General features: G+C 33.9%; 1 protein-coding gene across 1 annotated transcript; it reads right to left on the bottom strand.

The window, feature by feature from the left end:
- Positions 1-998: 998 nt before the first annotated feature.
- Positions 999-8,367, bottom strand: LOC134701940 (uncharacterized). Its single transcript, XM_063563047.1, has 2 exons — positions 8,237-8,367; positions 999-2,333 (listed from the first exon to the last, which is right to left on the bottom strand). Exons 1-2 carry the CDS (start codon positions 8,253-8,255, stop codon positions 1,051-1,053), a joined length of 1,302 nt encoding a protein of 433 aa, XP_063419117.1. The 5' UTR covers positions 8,256-8,367; the 3' UTR covers positions 999-1,050.
- Positions 8,368-22,682: the final 14,315 nt, after the last annotated feature.

Genomic DNA, 22,682 nt, shown 5'->3' with positions numbered 1-22,682 from the left:
TTTATGGCAATAAAGATTTGAATTGAATTGAATTGTTAATATATATGTTCCTGGCCAAGGCGAGCCAAAAGGCATGTTTAACTTAATTAAAAATAAAGAAGCGAACTTCCTTATAATCTTAATTTTCATTAGTTGTATTTGTTAGATATTTATAATTATAATATAATATTATTACAGGATACTCGTACTAGAGTTGACTTGTTGATCTAAATGTTGAACCGAGTGTGTCAGTTTCTATCATTTGTAAAACAAAATGAAGTCAAATGTCCATTACCTTAAGGGGGCTCGCGGGTCTAATCAATTTTGTTTATTTTATATAGGATTTCGCTATATTTTTCTATAAAGAACTTTATCATATACTTAATAGAAAAATGAAATAAAAATGGGGTCACCGTTCATTTACGCTCACAATCTGCCATCGAAAGAAGCATACATTTTTTCCGTTGAACTTATATGGGAAATAGAGGTAATATCGAAAAAAAAAAAAACTAAATTACAGAAATCACTTAAATTTCACAATTTCCTATTTTATGTACATCTTATTTGAAAACACTTATAAAAAAATATGTCACCGATGAGTTAAATATTTCAATGTTGATGCCAAAAAAATGGCATTTTTGCACCTAAGGGAGATAATTTGGAGCTTTTTCATTGATATCTACATTTTAAATGTCACCTGGGGCCAACACGAATTGATTTTTTTGGAAAGATTTTTGTATCATATGATAAAGTAACAATTTTTACTACTAAAGGTAATAAATGAAATTTGTAATGAAAGATAAATATTTATTTTTTTTCGGAATTTTTTTACCCGCGAGCCTCCTTAATTTTGTTTTGTTAAATTTCTAGTGAGGCATTTATCTCATTGCCTCAATGAAGCTTCGCCTCTGGTGGATGCTCCTTTTAGTAAATACTCAGACTAAATGCATCTGAAACATATATTTGTACCTTTGTTGTCCATTCAAAACAAATGGAATGGGGCAATATTAACAAATAAATGAAATCATTATTTTTTATTTTATAATAGGATTGACAAGATTTTCAACAATTTCAACCCCACATTATGAGAGTATAATAAGGATTTTTGACGACTTGTTCAAATCTTAAAGCTTTAGCTTCATAGTGATAGTGACCATACGCATGACTTGAGATAGCACTAACCAATGAAGCACCACAGTGACTTTGGTCTAGATAATTACAAATTTGAGCTGCCTGTTGATGAACGGTCTTATATCCTCTCCACCAACTTCCACTACGTTTTGAAACTTTCACCAATATCATTTCTTTCTCAGCCAAGTACATATCCATGACTGGATGGTTCTCGTCCACACTTGCCACTTCTAGGTTTCTACCATATGTCCTCATTTTCATTAAACCTTCTTCGACCTTACCACAATGATCAGCATCTCCTACTGGACGAGAGGAGATAACAATCCAGTGTCGCCAGTAATATTTTTCTTCAAGCTGATCATATAGTTCTCTTGCAAATAGTTTATGTGACAGACCTTTGTTTTTTAAACCATATTCGTCAATATCTATTACGAGTTGTTGGTGAGAATTTACTACGCTCTGGTTGTCAATTTGTTCGAACTTATCACTCACTTCCTGTATTCTTTTTTCCCAATCCGAAGTCATGTAATCCAAATTGTGTGTAAAATTGTTAACCGAAAGATACCCTAATTCTACTTTAACAGCTTGCAAGAGAAGTTGCATTACTCCGGTCAGAAATAACTGCGTCATCTTCCGGTTATTTTTGGTAAATCTCAAAACGGAAGTACCAAGATCTTCTTGAAATGTACCTTGTCGTTCGACAATCGCTTGATACAACTTCGTGCCACTATTCTGATAATCACTTTTATAACTCCATTCATACAGCTCCTTTCGGTTTTGTACTGCAGCCTCTGGAACATTGTAAATATATTGGAACTCACGTGACACTGCTTTTATCCTTTGTTCTATCTGCCCGAAGTTGATTTGAACAACATTCCACTTAATCAATCGTTCGATATCGTTAAATCGATTATCTACCTGATCCAAACGATTATCGATACTATTCATCATATCTTTCATGAAAGACAACTCTTCAGACTCTATTGGATTTAACGCCATAACGATCCCTACGAATGGTCCTATTGCACCAAGGTAAGGTCCTATTCCTCTTGTGATCCTTACTAAAGAACTCTTAAATTGCCCTTTTGAAAGCAGTTCACCGATCTCCTTTCCAGCTTCAAGACCAGAAGTAACTGCTTCTCCAATTTCCTCAGAAATGCTAACAGCAGGCTGAGGAATCATCATCAAAAGAATCGCCATGAAGAACCATTTTGATTTTAACACTGAAATAATAAAGTCAAAGTCAAAGTATATTGAAAATATATACATAAACTGCGAGCTACCCCCGCCGCAAGTAGATAATATTAATAGTGTAAAAATATGCAAGTGTTCGGTAAACAGGAAGTTGTCAAGTGATGAATCTTAAAACGCATCACACTGTATAGCTGACTTATATAAATCCTGAAACCAAATTTCAGAAACCCTTGTATTGTAGTTCCTGAGAAAAATGTGACGAAAATTTTCAACTTGGCTATCATGTCTATAATCATACAAGTGTTCGGTAAACAGGAAGTTGTCAAGTGATCAATCTGAAAACGCATCACACGGTATAGATGACTTAGATAAACCATGAAACCAAACTTCAGAAATCCTTGTATTGTAGTTCTTGAAAAAAATGCGACGAAAAATATTCGTGGGACGGACGGACTGACTGAGGGAAGGACAGACAGAGGTAAAACAGTATAACCCCTCCTTTTTTAAAGCGGGGGTATAATAAATAACCGATTGTACAAAACCCTCATGGAAATCAAGTTCGTTAAACCCATGGCCACCATCCATGTCGTGTATTGATAAGTATGCGGTTGATTAGTTATTCGATATTCAATATTCGACAGGCTGTAAAAGAGAGGCAAACGATACCAAAGGAACAGTTAAACTCATAAAAGGCAAATTATTTATCAAAATTGTAAAAGAGGGACGAAAAGGTACCAGAGGGAAAATCAAACTCATAGATAATGAAAATAAACTGACAACGCCATGGCTTAAAATAAAAAGACAAACAGACCAATACTAGTACAGAAGACACACCATAGATAACTTAAGACTAATCAACACGAACCTATAAAAACCGGGGGTAATCTCCGGTGCAAAAGAGTACAGAAGACACAACATAGATAACTTAAGACTAAGCAACACGAACCTACAAAAACCGGGGGTAATCTCCGGTGCAAAAGAGAACAGAAGACACAACATAGATAACTTAAGACTAAGCAACACGAACCTACAAAAACCGGGGGTAATCTCAGGTGCAAAAGATGGGTAAGCAGAGCCTGCTCCACATGTGTCACCTGTCGTGGTGCTTATGTTATTGCAAATCCGGTTAATAGACTACTTCGGTAAGTGTAAGCTTTTATTGTGCAAGGTTGCAAGACTAGTACATTTGTAATATGTTTACTCAACTAGTATATAAATTAAGGGCCAGTTGAAATTCGGCTCTCCGCGTATGGAATTTTCTCGCTGGTTGAAGACCCTTTGGTTGGCTTGGTCTGTTTTTCGCCGTTTGCAGGGTTGTTTACTTTTTGACACCTTCTCAGTTTCCATTCTTTGTTTTACTTTTGAATTGTTTATAAAAAAGAGATGTGGTATGATTTCAAATGAAAAATCCTATCAATTAGATTCCTATTGACAGAAATTAGGTCTTCAATGCAGCGAGAAACTCCTGCATCCGGAGGCGTCCTTCATATAGCCCCTATACAAATATATAGTATACTAGTTCAGTGATAATGGACGTCATATTTAACTCCGAATTAAACAAAAGAAACTAAGGCCGTGTTCACACCAAACGCCGTGTAGAGTAAACATGTTTACAATTAGTTTAGTGTAGTGTGCACTGGTTTCACATTACATTTGTTCACATCTATACACCTTGTTTAGCTACCTGTACATAAGATTTGTTCTCACTTGTAAACTATGTGTCATTTACATGTTCATTACGTAGAACTGAATTCAAAATTTTGGGACAATTTTTCTAGCGGTAAGGGAACAACCATTTGACTTCAAAAAGGGGGGGTGGGAATGGAAATATTCCGATCCCCAATTTGATAAAAAAAAAAAAAAATGATCATGAATATTCTGAATCAAAGAGTTTCCCCATACATTATAGTGTTAAATATTGAAAAAAATGTATTTGATCACCAGCATCGAAAAAAAAGGAATAAAAACGTACGCGCGAAAACAAAATCTTACTCAGATAAAAAATAAATAACCCTCCCCCTTTTTAAGTTAAGTGGTTACCACTTTATGAAAGCCATTTTTATAATCTGCAGTAGTTTGAATATACTAGAGATGTCTCGATTACGCACTAGAAAACGTGAGCTGCAGCAGCGTGCTTACAGCCGAAAAAAAGGATTGAGTTATTAGGGATCTCTAAATTTTTATCTTTTCTGTTTGTTTCAAATGGTATTTCTTCTCCAAGGAGTATTTTGTAAAAGAATAGGGTCACGTTTTTTTAAAATTTATTTTAAGTGATATCATTTACCCCACACTTTTTTAGTCATGCATTTATGCGTGAATCGTTGTTTGAGTAAAGACCAGTGGCAAATATTTCTATGTACGTCAAGTCGATTCGGGAAGACCTTTTCAAATGAATTAGGCAGCAACTATTTACTTCATTTTTTAGGGAAAGAAAAAGGGGGGGGGGTAGAGGGGCGTGGGCTATTGATTTTTCCAGGACAAATTTTGCTGACAATCAATTTTAGCATTATATATAATTATAGTGACAGCTGAGGGTGAAACAAACACATTTTTTTTCAGGGCCAAAAACTGGAAACATTTTTTGTTTCCAAAACAAAATCCATAGCTCACCCCCACCCCCTTGCCTTTATGTTTTATACTCAACTATAATAGCCCCGGCCCCATGCCTTTATGTTTTATACTCAACTATAATAGCCCCCATGCCTTTATGTTTTATACTCAACTATAATAGCCCCCATGCCTTTATGTTTTATACTCAACTATAATACATAGTAATAATATTGTACACAAGAAACTAAAATTAAAATAATACAAGACTAACCAAGACCAGAGGCTCCCGACTTGGGACAGGCGCAAAAGTGCCATGAAAATGAGGTCAAGGTGAGATGACATCTACCCGCAGACCAAACACAAAAACTTAAATATAACCACTGAACCATGAAAAAAAGGATAAGGTCATATGATACCTACCAGTTGGACATGTACACCTTAGAGTTTTTCCATACACCGAATATACTAGACCTATTGATTATAGTATCTGAGATATGGACTTGACCACCAAAGCTTAACCATGTTCACTGATCCATAAAATGTGGTCGAGGTCAACTGAAAACTATCTGACGGGCATGAGGACCTTGCAAGGTGAGCACATGCCAAATATATTTATCCTATTACTTATAGTAAGAGAGAATTTAACATTACAAAAAATCTGTACTTTTTTCAAGTGGTCACTGAACCATGAAAATTTGTAAGGGTTCCGCGGAACCCAATGTCTCGCCTACTATTGCTGTAAATCGCAGGCTCAACAAAAATGAGGAAAAAAAACCCCAATAAAAATATTCCTCTTGATACTATCTTTTGATTGTAAGAAGCTTCTGTCCAAGTTTGGTAAAAATCTAGGATGGTTATTGAATCTAATAAATGTTTTGAAAACTTTAATAACTGTAGACTGTATGTAATGTTAACTGGAAGAAAATATATATAGTAAGTCCATTTAAAAGTAAAATACAGAAAAAAATGGAGTTATCTTTTTACAAAATTTACTTCTGGAAACTATCTTATGATCATAAATAAGCTTCTGTCCAAGTTTGGTACAAACCAAGGATAGTTTAAGAAAGTTATTAAAATTTTAAAAACTTTAACCACAGAGTGAATGTAATGTTTCCCCGCAGAAAAACTAAGTCCATTTATAAGTAAAATATGGAAAAAATGGAATTTCATTTTTACAAAAGTTACTTCTGGGTACTATCATATGATCATAAACAAGCTTCTGTACAAGTTTGGTAGAAATCCAGTATAGTTTAAGAAAGTTATTAAAATTCTAAAAAAACTTTAACCACAGAGTGAATATGTGTGGACTCCGCCGACGACGACGACGGAAAGTAGGATCGCTTAGTCTCGCTTTTTCGACTAAAGTCGAAGGCTCGACGAAAATGAGTTCAAGGACATTGGACATGTGACTGACGGAAACTTCGTAACATAAGGCATCTATATACAAAATATGAAGCATCCAGGTCTTCCACCTTCTAAAATATAAAGCTATTAATAAGTTAGCTAATACCGCCGCCGCCGGATCACTATCCCTATGTCGAGCTTTCTGCAACAAAAGTTGCAGACTCGACAAAAATAAAAACTTACCAGGATTCTGCCATGCATTTTTTTCATTCCTCCAGAAGGTGCCAAAATAAACTAAGTGGGGAAACAGACTGAGAACTTCCCCACAGGTAACAATTGAAGTGACTGGTATTGAGTTACATGGACACGAGGTGGACAATAGATGCCTGATAATAATTGTTTTAAAACTGTGTACCTGAGTGGACCATATCAAGGTAAACTCGACTGTTTCTTAATCTTATCATCTTCTGTAGGGACGAAAAAAAGTGTACGGCAAAATCCAGTTAAGTTATGAATTTTCTAAATCTTACAATGTATTTGAATTCTATTTATCTAGGGCATGCTATGCCTTAAAACTTTCCAGATGCACATGTTTGCCTGTACTCAGAGTAAATTTTAGGTGAAAATACGGCCATTTTAGCCATAGGTTCCACATGAACCTTAACTTTTTATATATCTAGTTACATCTGTAGCACTGGAGTTAAAAAAAAATTTCATCGCCGAAATGTTTATCCACAGCACTGCATTTTACATCGCAAGCTCTTGACTTTTAATTTAAAGCGGTGGAATTTATGTATATATCCAGCGCTGGACTTCATATCTACTGCGCTAAACATGACGAGCTTTACTTTTAAAAAAAAAATACCTTAAAAGTTTGTATATTGTTGTTACATTGGTTTAGATCTCAATTCTAAAACCATTAAAAGAACTGGAACTGTCAAAGAATCTGCATGTCGACTTTTTTTATTGTGAATAAAAGTTGAAATCAGAAAATTTGTACAGTCAATTTAAAATTTAGATATTGAAAATTTATGGATTATTCAAAATAATGACTTAATTTGACTGAATTTTGTGTAACGAGCCTTACTTTTGAATCGAGATTTATTATCATTGTGCTGCATTGTTTTGTCTTGTAAACTGATTTAAGATTTTCTGTCTCTCTGAGATGGAAAAACAACGTGTGGACAGTGCGTTAGAATGGTTTACTTGATAGAAGCTTAATTGGCAAACAATGAAATAAATGTGCAATCTATTTTATTATTTTGGCCAAGTGCTTGTACAGTAATTGAGCAAGCGATTGTACAGTCAATGAAATTTTCCAACATTCAGAAAATTGATTTATCTTATTTCCTACGAGACGATGGTTTTCAAACTTTAAGACTGATTAGACTATATCAGAAAGTGTTAATTGTAAAAAATGTTGCAGTGACGATTACCTTTTTGCATTTTATTTGAAATTTTATTCGCTGTTGTATTTTGGGCTATTTACTCGGAGCTGAACCATTTAAGGAAAAACGTCTGGCTGCATATATTGTTTTCAGTATTTGATTGGTCTGTAGAATACAGTGGGCTAGACTCACCAGATCGGCACACGGAAACATAAAAATAACCAAATAAACCTACCAGATCGGCACACGAAAACATAAAAATAACTAAATAAACTCACCAGAGCGGCACACGAAAACATAAAAATAACTAAATCAAATCAAATCACCAGAGCGGCACACGGAAACATAAAAATAGCTAAATAAAATCACCAGATCGGCACACGGAAACATAAACATTGCTAAATAAAGTTTATTTACTTATTTTTATGTTTCTGTTTGCCGATCACTTTATTTACATTTTAGTTATTTTCATGTTTCCGTGTGCCGATCTGGTGAGTTATTTGATAAACGGTCAGAAAAAAATACACAAAGTACATCTATGTAATTGTAATAGCAGTTACTGAAAGCTAGTTTAGGCAATAGCAATTATCATAAATGAAAAAAAATCTAGTTCTTTCACACGAAAAAATCATTTTGTTTAATCAACTTACCCACTAGAATATTTGACATCTTGTCTGTTTGAGTACACTGCTATAAATGTCAAAACAAAATCCAAATTCCCGGTATATATCAAACATTTGTGAAATGTGTTTACAATTTACGTAGAGTAGTTTTCATTCAAGAAACAAAGAAACCTTTTCCCGCCTTTGAAATTCGGTGAATGAACTTTAAACCCAAAATTTAGCATAAGTTTATGGTTAAATTTGGGACAATAGACAATAGTGATTAATGTTTATTGAAGAAAATAAACAGATTATGCACGTGAATGAATATGGTAATACGGTAAAAATATCGAGACCATGAATTCGGTATTAGATATTAAAGGGATGACATCAAAAGTTCATCCGTGTTGAAGGCTGTACTTTAACCTATAATGGTTTAATTTTTAAATTGTTATTTGGATGGAGAGTTGTCTCATTGGCACTCACACCACATCTTCCTATATCAGTGTAGGATAACAAACTAAATTCGCATAGTTTTTTCACTGACACCCCCCCCCCCCCCCCCCCCCCCCGCTCTTACACGTAATTTGGGAAAACTTGATTTACCAATAGGGATATATGTAAAAATCGATTTTAGATATACAAAACTTGAAGAGTTTTAACAACCCCCACCCCCAAGTTTTTTTTTTTTTTTTTTTTTTTTTTTTTTTTTTTATCTTACATGGATCTTTTGATGTCGTCCCTAACAGAAGAAATTAAAATATGTATATATACAGAAAGCGTATTAGTGCCACATAATTTTTTTTTAATATTTCTTCCTATGTTATAACGCAAACCATTCTTTTTAGAAACTAACGCAAACATTTGCGATATAACGCACACCTTTACGTATTAACGCAAACATTAATTTTGTTTTACTAGTATCTCATTTCTTATTGAAGCCTCGTTTACACCTTCACAAATATCTCGAACCGGAATGCCTAACGGACAACTTTTTTTAAAATCCGTTCATGTCCTTGACGTCCGTTCTTATCCGTTAGACCGTCCATCCATATCCGTTTCATGTCCGTTTAGTGTACGCTTTTTACATATCCGTCAACGTCCGCGCTGTCCGGTAGAAAATTTTGAGCACGTTCAAAACTTTGAACGGACGATAGGCGTCCGTTTTGTACGGTGCTCGTCAGTTTCGATTTCATTTTGTATCAGTAACTTGTTCGTTATACATCTGTTGGAGGTCTGGTAGACAAATTCACCAACGGACTTCTACCAAATGTTTAACGGATAAAATGGATGTTGAACGAAAGAAAAAACGGACATCTACCGGACGTATAACGGATAAATGGATGATGAACGGATCTGAAACGGATACATGCAAATTTAAAATTTCGCGTCAGGAATGCCAATTATTGGTTAGTTTAGATTTCTTGAGGTTCATGAATTCTTATTATTCATAATCGGTCTTTTTAATAGAGTAAGGGCACGTCTTCACTATCAATCAGCTCTTATTTAGACCAGACACTGCCCCTAAGCGGCATTTTCAAACAAAAAACCAGACACACAGAAACATTTTAACATGTTTTATTATTGTCGCCTTTAATTTTTTCCGTATATCTTGTTCATCCGTTTTATCCGGTACGCTTCCGCAGGGACATATATATAAGTCCTTGGCTTCTGTTATCATTTCCGTAATGTGTCCGTTTTATGTGGAACTCGTCCGTTGGCTGTACGTTCGACATCCGTTCTGTCCGGTCATTTCTGTTTCTCGTACGTTGAATTTCCGGTTGGTGTCCGTTATGCATTCGTAACGCGTTCGTTTTATTTTGTCAGAACATTAACTGACTCCCAACGGATAAAAAATTTGTCAACGGGCAACTTTTATTTTCATCCGTGAGGCGTCCGTTCGTGCTATGTATATATCCGGTAAGGTGTGGCCGAGTTTTAACGGATAGCTCGAACGGATTTTCTTCAATTCATGAACATTTGATAGATATGAGTTATTTCTGAATAAAAACAATTTGTGTTTATCTTTTATAACAAAAAAGTTATCTTTCTTTCGAAAAAGAAATTACGGCCACACATCTGAAGTTTGAGCAAATATACAAAATTTCGACCTCATTTTACTCAAAAAGTAGCACATGAAGGTACATTTTTTATGACATATTTGATTGAATCAGGTAAAAAATAGCCTATATGCAAATTTTCACGAACTTGTAAATACAGGATAAAAACTGTATCGTATGCTCTTAATCACTTGTGTACTCATTGCAAAGTAAAATGCTTGAATATATAGAACATATCATTGACTAATAACGATCAGAATAATAGATATATGAAGATGTGGTATGAGTGGCAATGAGAAAACGCTCCATCTAAGTCACTATTGGTAAAAGTGAACCATCATAGGCCAACGTCTTCAACACAGAGCTTTGGCTCACACCGAACAGCAAACTATATTAATGCCCTCCCCCTATGAAGTGATATCAATGACACTACTAGTATATATTACAAATAAAATTGATTAACTTGACGTTATACCGAAGACAATAAAAAATCAATCTGCTATTATATTTTATAGCTATAACCGAGTATAAATATACTTCCAAATTAAGCTCTCTTTGAGGACTGTGTACAGTTGGTCAAATTCAAACAAGCTATTCTTTGGCTATAAATGTATAGAACGAAGTTGTCTGTTAATAAAAAATATGTTCTCTCCTTCAAATTGCTACCCAAGCATCTTAAAAACACTTCACTATATTTAAATGAAAGTTCAATGACTTTCTATCAAGAAATCTTTATCATATTCTGTGATTTAAAAAAAAATGATTTCTTGCATCAAAATTAAAAAAAATAATAATGGTTCTTTATAAATAATTCATTTTAAAGGAGAAAGATACATGCATTTTTTTTCACAATTGTATGCCATTATTTTTTATCTTTCAATTAGAATATGCCTATACTATACTATATCTATTTTCTTGTTGAATTATATTTTACTTTTCTGATGCACAAATCATTCTTAATTTATGTATAATATTGCACTTCAAGTATTCAATTTGCCTTATTCCTATGCCTATTTATTATAATTATTTAGCCTTAGTATGCATGGTTCTTTATTTTTGTTTTTATCTAATAGTAAATCACAACCGAAATGAATGACATATTATATATACAATACTTAATGAATAACTGAAATCAAGATATTTGCGTTATAACGTAAACCATTTACGTTGTAACGCAAATATTGGCGAAATACGGCAAACGTTTGTGTTATAATGCAAACCTTTGCGAATTAACGCACGTTTTTACGCAAATATCTTGATTTCAATTAATCACTAAGTATTGTATATCCAACATATAGGAACTTTCTTGTTCCTTTTTTTCCACTTTATTTAGGAGTAGGGGTCAATGGACTAACAATTGCTTTTAGAAATCATTCAAAAACAAAACATGGAAATAATTGTGTTTTAAAACATGTAGGAACACTACCCCAGTATTGCACACACGTAGTATACGTAAGAGTTGAAATGATTATAACTATGCATGTAATTCATAATGCAAAATGCACCGGGATTTATTATATCAAATTAATAATTTGTCATATCAAATTGTAAAAAGTAAATTAGCATGGCCCTAAAAGGCTTCCGTACAAACATAATATCATTTTAAAGAGGAGGAGTCAATAAAATCAGTCTGAATGTTAAAAATCAGACAAAAAATGCATGTTTTTGCGCCTGTCCCAAGTCAGGAGCCTCTGACCTTTGTTAGTCTTGTATTATTTTATTTTAGTTTCTTGTGTACAATTTGGAAATCAGTATGGCGTTCATTATCACTGAACTAGTATATATTTGTTTATGAGCCAGCTGAAGGACGCCACCGGGTGCGGGAATTTCTCGCTACATTGAAGACCTGTTGGTGACCTTCTGCTGTTGGTTTTTTTCTAATTTTATTTTCCTTATAAAATATTTTCTTACGTTATCAACGTCATTACCTCCCCTGTAACTGTATTATAAATTATGCCCTTAGCAGAATATATATTACATGCAAGCAGTTGGTCATAGTTTGCTTCTCACAATATTGGTGAGGTGCCATTTAGGCAACATATAATTCATCTCCAACATCGAATTCAAAGCTTGAGCATCTTTGACAAATTCTAAAATATAACACATTCATTCGATATACTAAATGTTATAGAATAAAATGGATGTGTGGTTTAATTCTCTTTAACGGTCCGTTCGCATATGATGCAGTGACAAGCATTTATTTTGGTACTTAGGTATAATTATTCGAAAAGAGTTCTCGAAACAAATTAAATCAAATAAAAAATCAAATGAACATGAGTGACGAAAGATAACAATCAAACTCATAGATGACTCATAGATGTCGTAGATCGAAATAAAATGACAACGTCATGTCTTTTAAAAATGCATGAAAATTAAAAACCGATACGTCTTACACATTCAATTTGTTAAAGGTCGTGAACTATAACAAATTGCTAATTTCTTTATATGTTGGTCTCTTGGGGAGAGTTGTCTCACTGTCAATCATACAATGTATCACATCTTCTTTTTTTTTTATATATAAATAATAGAACACAAGAAACAAAACATAGAAAACTAAAGACTGAGGAACATAATACTCACCCACCAAAAACTGGAGGTAATCTGACGTACTCTGGATCACTCTGGAATGGTGAACATATCTTGCTCCACATCAGGCACACGTCGTGCTGCTTATGTACGTTAAAATCTTATTTGGTCTCTTGTGGAGAAATGTTTCATTTGCTACATACTACATCTTCTTTTTATATGATAAGTTAAAGTGGAATTGAACTTACGACAAGCAAGCATTCTCGTCGTCATCTTTGAAAAGGATTTTCCATAACGACCAACAAACTCGTAAAGGCGTCCGTAGAATTTAAGAAAAGATAATTCAAACATCACCAATCGGAATCCTAAATTTTATTTAGCTTTCCTGTGACAGCAACCCTCTATCAAGAAAATTGTGATAGGCAATACAAATCCTGGAATATCTTATCAACTAGGATATATATATATACAACTCGTCTAAACATCAACCCAACAATGTTAGATCTGTAAATTTGCTTTCGCAAATTTTTGGTTCTTCCCTCGCCGGGATCGAACCCATGCTACTGTGATATCGTGACACCAAATCGCCTGCACTGCAGCCGTCCCGCTAGAATATATATATATATATACGAGTCTTAATTGAAAACTACGTTCAAACCTATGATTGCGTTGGATAAAAACTGCAATTTTTATACGTGTGCATGTTAAACAAATTTCGGTGTGGAAGGGTCTAAAAACAGCACAAACAACATTTTTCAAAAGACCAAAAAATGTGAATAAGTATATTTAAACAAAACGCATTTGACTAACAGGTCGAACAACTGATTTTCTTTAACCCTGCTGACTGCCATTGGCGATTGCCAAATATAATTGATCACAAGTGTAACAAAATGGATCTAAATATAAATTTAATACTAAACAGATTTTTTATTTTTTTTTTACTTTTTTTTTACTTTTTGCCACGATGTTATGCCACAAACATAAGGTGTCAATATTCTTTTAGTACACCAGATCCGGATTTTGACAATAAATGTCTCTTCAGTGATGTTAGGGATCGAAACGGTATTTGGAAGGCCAGATAAAAAGTACCTTCATTTTTAGAATTTTTGACTAACAGGTCGAATATACTCCATATGCAGGCGCTATTGGAATGGTGTGTACATAAACTAGAGGCTCTAAAGAGCCTGTGTCGCTCACCTTGGTCTATGTGAATATTAACAGCAAAATTTCCTTAAAATTCCCCATTCAGGGGCATCAACCCAACAACAGGTTGTCTGATTCAATTGAAAATGTCAGGGCAGATAGATCTGGACCTGATCATCAAATTTACTCCATGTCAGATTTGCTCTAAATGCTTCGGTTTTTTGAGTTATAAGCTAAAAACTGCATTTTACCCCTATGTTCTATGTTTAGCTGTGGCGGCCATCTTGGTTGATTGGCCGGGTCACGCCACATGCACATTTTTCAAACTAGATACCCCAATGATGATTGTGGCCAAGTTTGGATTAATTTTGCCTGGTAGTTTCAGAGGAGAAGACTTTTTGTAAAAGATTACTAAAATTTACGAAAAATTGTTAAACATTGACTATAAAGGGCAATAACTTCTAAAGGGGTCAACTGACCATTTCAGTCGTGTTGACTTATTTGTAAATCTGACTTTACTGAACATTATTGCTGTTTACAGTTTATCTCTATCTATAATAATATTCAAGATAATAACCAAAAACAGCAAAATTTCATTTAAATTACTAGTTCAAGGGCAGCAACCAAATAACGGGTTGTCAGATTCATCAGTAAATTTTACAGCAGATATATCTTGACCTGATAAACAATTTTATCTCATGTCAGATTTGCTCTAAATGCTTTGGTTTTTGAGTTATAAGCCAAAAACTGCATTTTACCCCTATGTTCTATTTTTAGCCATGGCGGCCATCTTAGTTGGTTGACCGAGTCATCGGACACATTTTTTAAACTAGATACCCGAATGATGATTGTGGCCAAGTTTGGTTCAATTTGGCCGCGTAGTTTCAGAGAAGAAGATTTTTCTAAAAGTTAACAACGACGGACGACGACGGACGACGAACGCAAAGTGATGGGAAAAGCTCACTTGGCCCTTCGGGCCAGGTGAGCTAAAATGTAAGTAGGAATCGACTATCATGCCGTAAAGGTAAAAAAAATGGCTATAAAATTTCATAATAATTTGAATGGTAAATATGAAAATAAGAAAACAAAAAATAGTTATTTTTTTAGAATTGAAATAGTTTATGAAGTCTTCTGCTTTATCCTTTCTCACTCTGTTCGGTTGCACAAAAAGTTTGATTTCTTTTTCGAAACAGACTACCTAAAAGAAGAAAAAATTATCATTATCAGGCGTGTACAGAGGCATTTTAAATATATGCAGTGTATGTGGATAACGCTCTTGACAGCGTGTTTAGAATAAGAAAATAAATGGGTAGATTTGATGTTCCGCAATTTCCGAATCCGGGTCCGTTCACTAAAAATTACATTGGCTCCAATTTGATCCTTTTCACGTTCGTACCCTTTTTAGCTCACCTGGCCCGAAGGTCCAAGTGAGTTTTTCTCATCACTTTGAGTCCGGCGTCGTCCGTCGTTGTTAACTTTTACAAAAATCTTCTCCTCTAAAACTACTGGGCCAAATTGAACCAAACTTGGCCACAATCATCATTGGGGTATCTAGTTTGAAAAATGTGTTCGGTGACCCAGCCAACCAACCAAGATGGCCGTCATGGCTCAAAATAGAATATAGGGATAAAAATGCAGTTTTTAGCTTATAACTCAAAAACCAAAGCATTTATAGCAAATCTGACCGGTGTGTAAAATTGTTTATTAGGTCAAGATCTATCTGCCCTGAAATTGTCAGATGAATCGGACAACCCGTTCTTGGGTTGCTGCCCCTGAATTGGTAATTTTAAGGAAATTTTGCTGTTTTTGGTTATTGTCTTGAATATTATTATAGATTGAGATAGACTGTAAATAGTAATAATGTTCACCAAAGTAATATTTACAAATAAGTCAACATGACCGAAACGGTCAGTTGACCACTTTAGGAGTAATTGCCCTTTATAGTAAAATTTTAACTTTTTTTCGTAAATATTAGTAATCTTTTACAAAAATCTTCTCCTCTGAAACTACGGGGCCAAATAAATCCAAACTTGGCCACAATCATCTTTTGGGTATATAGTTTTGAAAATATGTCCGGTGACCCGGCCATCCACGAGAACTTGCGGTCATCCGATGTTCAGTACTTCAGTACTTTTATTTGTCATTTGTGAAGGGATTACAGTTGCTTAAATCCATGTTATTTGGACTCTGATGCATAGTTGTTACATTCGACATCGTACCACATCTCCTCAATTTTAAATAAACTTTCACTTTATTCACTTACAATATGATTTAAAAGTGCATAGATTTATATATTGATATAATTATATTAGATGTATGTTTCATTATGATACTTTAATCTGATTGGCTAACTGCACATCACGTGTTATTCCGTAAGCAATTGCATTGCTCAATAAAACTTTCATTCATGAAAACACGTGGTCCCACAAAAAAGTGCACAGGTGAATTAAATAAAACAATAATACAATTCGTGTTTTTATGATCATAGCTAAAAAAATGTAATTATAAGTATTGAATGCTTCTTTTTGTAACTTCATAGGGTTGTAAAAGTGTTGACCGTGCGCACATTTTAGTATGAAGCGATTCCGCACTTCATACAAAATGTACTTCGGTCAACGCTTTTACACCCCAATGAATTTACAAAAAGAAGCATTTAATTCTTAAAATGCAATTTTTAAACACCTTATGTAATCAAATTGAATGATTTGTACGAAATTATAGGGTTTTGAACAATGATCGTTTTTCTAATTTTAAGTTTTGTTGTCATTATACGTGCAATGCTTTCAAAACATGAAAGAGAAAAAAAAAGGCAAACACATCGAAATAAATACAAAATATCTATTATTGCTAAGGTCAAATAAATTACTTTATGTTTAAATGATCAGTTGTGATAAAAGTCAATTATTTTCCAAAGACAAATAGAACAATAAGAACACTTCATGGGCGTTTTTCTTATCTTAGCCACTTAAAAAAAATGTGTTTGATCGTTACAAGTATTTATTTGTGCAGTCAGCAAATTTAATAAGATTTCACATTTTTAAGTCAAGAAACATAATGTTTTTAGAGGGATTATGAAACGAGTGACTGGTGAAAAAAATTGTTAATGCAATTGTTAAACCAATGCATGTACATGTATATATATTATACTTAACCTTCTGTGTACGATTTTATCATTTCTTACGCAAAAAAATCGTATAATCGTAAAGGAGAAGGTCCAGTAAGACCCTTTTTGCACCTAAATATAGCATTTTTACAAAATGTTAAAATGTAAACTTTAAGTTATCTTTTTGAAGTAGATTACAATCTGCTATTTGAAAATACCATGCACATTTCTTTCAATTAGAATATGCCTATGCTATACTATATCTATTTTCTTGATGAATTATATACTTTTCTGCTGCACAAATCATTTTAAATTTATGTATAATTGCACTTTAAGTATTGTCTTATTCCTTTGCATATTTATTATAGTGGAAGATATTGACGCAACGTTAGATATTGCTACCACTGCGAAAAATAGTGTTAAGTAAATATTTGACGGTAATTTTTTTATAAAATGCTGAAATAAATATTTCAAATTATACATGAAAATAAAGATTGATTCTTAAATTTTCACATTATGATAGAAAAAAAATAAAAATATAATATTCATAGGCGTAGGAAGACACAGATTACCCGAAAAAACGTTTACTTAGCGTTGTCCCATGTAACAAACTCGAAACATAAAACTCGAACAATTCGCGAAATGTGCACGCAACCCTTCGAATTTTTGCATGAACACTCTATGACGTGATATATTTCAGTATTGGTTTACATGGATGTCTCTATTTAAAATTTGCATACATATTTTCAAAAGAATATGATGTACGGAAATGTCCCATCGGAAATTTAATTTGGAAACTTAAAACATTTCAGTCAAAAAATAACATTTTGACAAGATAATTCATTGAATTGTATGCACGGTCGTTTTGTACTAAGTGTTTGCTCCCAAAATTCGAATTGAAAAATAAATTGAGTTACATAATAAATTCAAAACAATAGATTTGCAATGTCTTGCGGAAATGTCCGAGTTCAACTTTCATGCCTTCACAAAACTTTTACGGGAAAAAAACCGGAGATTCGATTTCGTGAAGTTTATTTTTCGGCCTTGATAACTATACCAATAAAAAGTACTTTTAAAGTTAAAGTTGGTACACCAAGTAACATTTATATTACAGGGTTATCTATACAAATTACGGATTAATGAAAATGTCTTGCATGTTTGTCCGTTATCATAATTTGACGTCGCTACAAGCGTTACATGCTAGGGACGGCATGCACTGCGTGTTCCTTCCTCCACTAAATTATATAAATGTCCTGCTTTCAACAAAACGAAATGATGCACACATTACAAAAATACATATCTATAAGACTGTTAAAAAGTAAGAAAACTTCAGTATCATAAGTATAAGCTATTGTATGCATGTCACTGATTGTATAAAATCATACTGGGGTTGAATATATAATGCAGCAATATTCCTAAAAAAACACATTATACTAACAGTAAAATTGAATATCCTATGTTGATTATAAAATCATATTGGATTGGATTCTCACGGCTTTTATACCTGTGTGTTATAATTTGCATTTACCCAAAAGGAAAGCAGGAAGAATTAGATAAAGCGCGTTTCCAATTTAACGTCATTTTTATGTTACACTAAATGGTAGCATTATAATATATCTGACGTTGCGTCACTAGCAGGCAAAATCGAGGGAATTGTGCAAATGATGACACAAGCATGAAAATTACCACATAGTATTATTATTATATACTCTTTAAGAAATAACTGCTGGCCATTAAACAAATATTTTTTTTCAAGATAGCCACGACCATTTTCTAAAATGGCTGTTTTCTTCAGTTTGAAAAAAAATAATTTTACTGGAAAACTTTTTTTGAACTTCTTTTAGTAAAAACCAATAATCATGTTTGGCGGCTACCATCCATACATCACATATTTATTAAAAATTGATATTTGACATATCCAGTATTTGCGCATGCGCGAAAATGTTACACAATTCTTTCAAAAATATTTGAACTAATTACCATATAATTAGTGTTTTCAGATGTCTAATAATATTATGAATTGGTTTAATAACATTTTTCAAGGTTATGATTCACATGTGCTTAACACTTTTGCGCACGAGCAAACTATTCATAGATATTGAGAGCGATTTGTAAGTACAACCAGGCAATTATCAGGTATTTAATGGATAAGGCGAAAATGTTGTGAATCCCGAAGAAACATCAATTGTAACTGCAGATCAGCCACTTTTGGAAATGCCAAAGCAAATTCAATGAAAATGGCCTGATTTTTACGAAAAAGGTAAGTTTATCGTCATGTTTGGTAGATTGTACATGACTTGTTATAAAACTCTATGTGATATATTGCGTCATAGGGAATGGAAATGTTGTCTTAATGAAGCCAATATTGCAACACAAGAACGGCAGATTCTTTGTTTGTATGTTCAAATATTCATAGGACTAGACAGGCGCATTAGCCAACTGCATGCCTTTTGCTTGAACTGCCTATTTCGGATTAAGAAAGCTAAACGGAAATGTATAATTATGTCATGACTCTGTGACGTTCAATGATTTAAAAGACTGGTGCATAGAGTCATCTCGACCACAGTTTCATTCCTAGCGTTCAATTATCAATTAATAACTAAGTCTTCTGATTTTTTATTATGCTCATTTCATGAGTGAGAGTTCGTACTTTACAAACAGTCCATATATAGCATGATAGCGTATTGTTTAAGGTCTTGGCCGTATAAATTATGCTCGATCGTTACCGACCATCACCAAGATGTGACTTCACTTCCCGAACATCACCCACAGGTGTCAATGAAATTTGAAAATGATAATGTCACTGTACGAGAGACCAGAACATTTCGTTCTTATAAAACAATTGATCAGGCACAAAAACAGAATAATGCAATTGTGAAGGGCGATGTTGGTGCCTTAGGATGAACTGGATATCCAATTTAGACAAATGGATGGTAGCTGGACCAGGGGTCAGTAAACGAGTAGATGAATTTGAAAGATCTTGTAATTTGGGTCATTCGATAACAGATGAACGACCTAATAAAGACTTTGCGAAAGCACAAAACGATCTCGTTAAACAGCTTTAAAGACTTTGTAAAGTGATGAACTAGTTTGCAAATTCATTTCGAGAAGAGTCGTCCGATTTGTAAAAAAAAAGACTCCATTTAGGAAATTGTTGAACATGTAAGGTTTGTAAATAAATATTGGTCCAAACAATACGAAGATCTTTTGAAGTAAATGCGAATGAAAGAGAACCTGCGTTTTATAACCAAATTAAAAATAACAACTTCTTATTTTGGCCGCAAAATGAATCTGGAAACGTCTTTGTTAAACACAAAGCTAGAGAACATTAAAAGTGACTGCATTACCTTTTCTAGATTTTTCATTTCTTGTCACAGTAGACAGTTTTACTTGAAATATTTGTTTATCCATAAAAACAAACTTCTCCGCCGTCTTTATCTCAGGATGTTTCTTGAAGTAGTGGTCTTAAAGTGCTGAAAATGGGTTAACTTGAAACATTCTGCGATTTTCTGATCCAAATTCTAACGCATTTATCGTTGGTTTGGAAACAATGGTAAATTCTAGGTCACAAAGTTAGGCTAAAATATTAGATGATTATTCAAATGATGTCATACTGCCTTACATAAAATCATGGATTGATAAGTATTTAAGAGTAAACATTGTATTCGATGTTTACTAACATGACTAAATGAATAATTTAAATGGCTGTGACAAGACAAAGGCAAAGTTTTTGTGTCAGATGGAAACGTTTTGGTTCTGGTAGAACTCCAAGGGTTTGGAAGTAGTTTTCTCTCTGAAGATAACAACGAAACGACGTTGTTCAAGTTTCTTGCTGACAAAATTGCTTCTTAAGAGACTAATAAAATGTGCATGTTACTCATGGTGAAAATATTCGTTGCAATTTCAATAAGGATAATTCCTATCTACCCCTTGTAATCATCAAGAAGCAGATACACGAATGTTTGTCCATGTTCGGCATGATTATGAAAAGTGTTGTAAAATGTAATTTTAGATACTAGTAGTACTGAGACAGATGTAATAATACCAAGAATAACTGCAATCGCAAAACTAGGTAGAACACATTGTGGATAGGTTATGGAAGGAATAAAGACTTTTAGTGGCTTCCTGTACATGACATATCAAATACGTTTGATCCTTGTGTAGCTGCGCTTCCTTTCGTCCATGCATTCAGTGACTGTGGCACTTTGTCGAATTGTCGAAGGGAAGGCAAGAGGTCAACTTGGCTAACAATGGAAGGTTTTTTAGATGTAAAGGACGTTTTTGTTGCCTTAAGTGTGAATCGAGGCACGATGTGAATTGTTTACCAGTAAGCAGCGGCATTGTGATGCAACTCCGTCTACAAGAGGTTCTTTTCCAGAGAGAAAAGAGAAGTAAATCCAGCTGTGTTGGTAACTGTAAATGCAACCGTTCTGGCCTTTCTTGTACGGGTTGTTTAGGCAACTTTTAGATAATTATAAGATAAGCAACCTGTTTGTCAAAACAAACTTGGCATTTAAACTTAACAAAGAGTGTTATCACTTGTTAACTTGGTGGAATTTAACAATTTTTTTTTTACGTATTTGCATCAATTTTGGAAGCGGAAATCACTATTTTTCTTCATTTATGTATTGTTTTGTCGTACTTAGGAACTGTTTTTAACGTTTTATCATAACTTACATTGATAACCGTTTCACAAATGATATCGGATATGTTCCTTACGTCGTAACTACAAGCCCCTTCCCTTTCATGAATTTGACCTACCGAATTAGACTATTTACCGGATTTGTAATCACATAAGCAACACGACGGGTGCCGCATGTGGAGCAGGATCTGCTTACCCTTCCGGAGCACCTGAGATCACCCCTAGTTTTTGGTGGGGTTCGTGTTGTTTATTCTTTAGTTTTCTATGTTGTGTCATGTGTACTATTGTTTTTCTGTTTGTCTTTTCATTTTTGGCCATGGCATTGTCAGTTTGTTTTAGATTTGCGAGTTTGACTGTCCCTTTGGTGTCTTTCGTCCCTCTTTTACATTGGATTATACCTATAACATATCTATCAAGGATTGCAATTCCTTGTGAAGTTGCTTGAAAGTATATAATTTGAAAATTTTGACTTTTTTTGCCGGCATTTTGTAACCGGAAGTCACCTTTAGTTTCTTTGATGTATTGTCTAGTCGTAATTTAAGAACTGCCATTTACATTTTATCAATTCTTACATTGGATTTTACATATAACACACCAACTGAAACAGACTGGTACAAAAGACATAGAAGCCAACAAATGGTGTTCAACAAGAAACAGTTGCCTACGAAATATGTCATGATGTAAGTCGTTGAGATGCTGTCTGATTGACGTATTTTCACAGATTTCCTTGTATCCAAAGACACGTAATTTTCATACGCTATACATTGCATGCCATTAATAAATGTTTGGTCAACTCATGGACTATGTTGCATTGCATATTTGATGGTTTTTGTATAGGTTGCAGACACAGCGCACATAAATATCGGTATTTTATATTTATTCTTTGTTCTTAACTAAATTTGTATTGTATTTTCTCCTGTATACACCTGAAAGCCCATTGACCGAAATCACAATGGGCAGGGAAGATTTCTATAAAACTAGATAAAACCCCACCCCGTGTTTTTCCTCTCTCTAGCAAGG

This window comes from Mytilus trossulus, unplaced genomic scaffold (assembly GCF_036588685.1).
Source record: "Mytilus trossulus isolate FHL-02 unplaced genomic scaffold, PNRI_Mtr1.1.1.hap1 h1tg000373l__unscaffolded, whole genome shotgun sequence".
Classification (NCBI taxonomy): Eukaryota; Metazoa; Mollusca; class Bivalvia; order Mytilida; family Mytilidae; genus Mytilus; species Mytilus trossulus.
The sequence above is the reverse complement of the archived record's forward strand: the minus strand, read 5'-3'. Positions and strand labels throughout refer to the sequence as shown.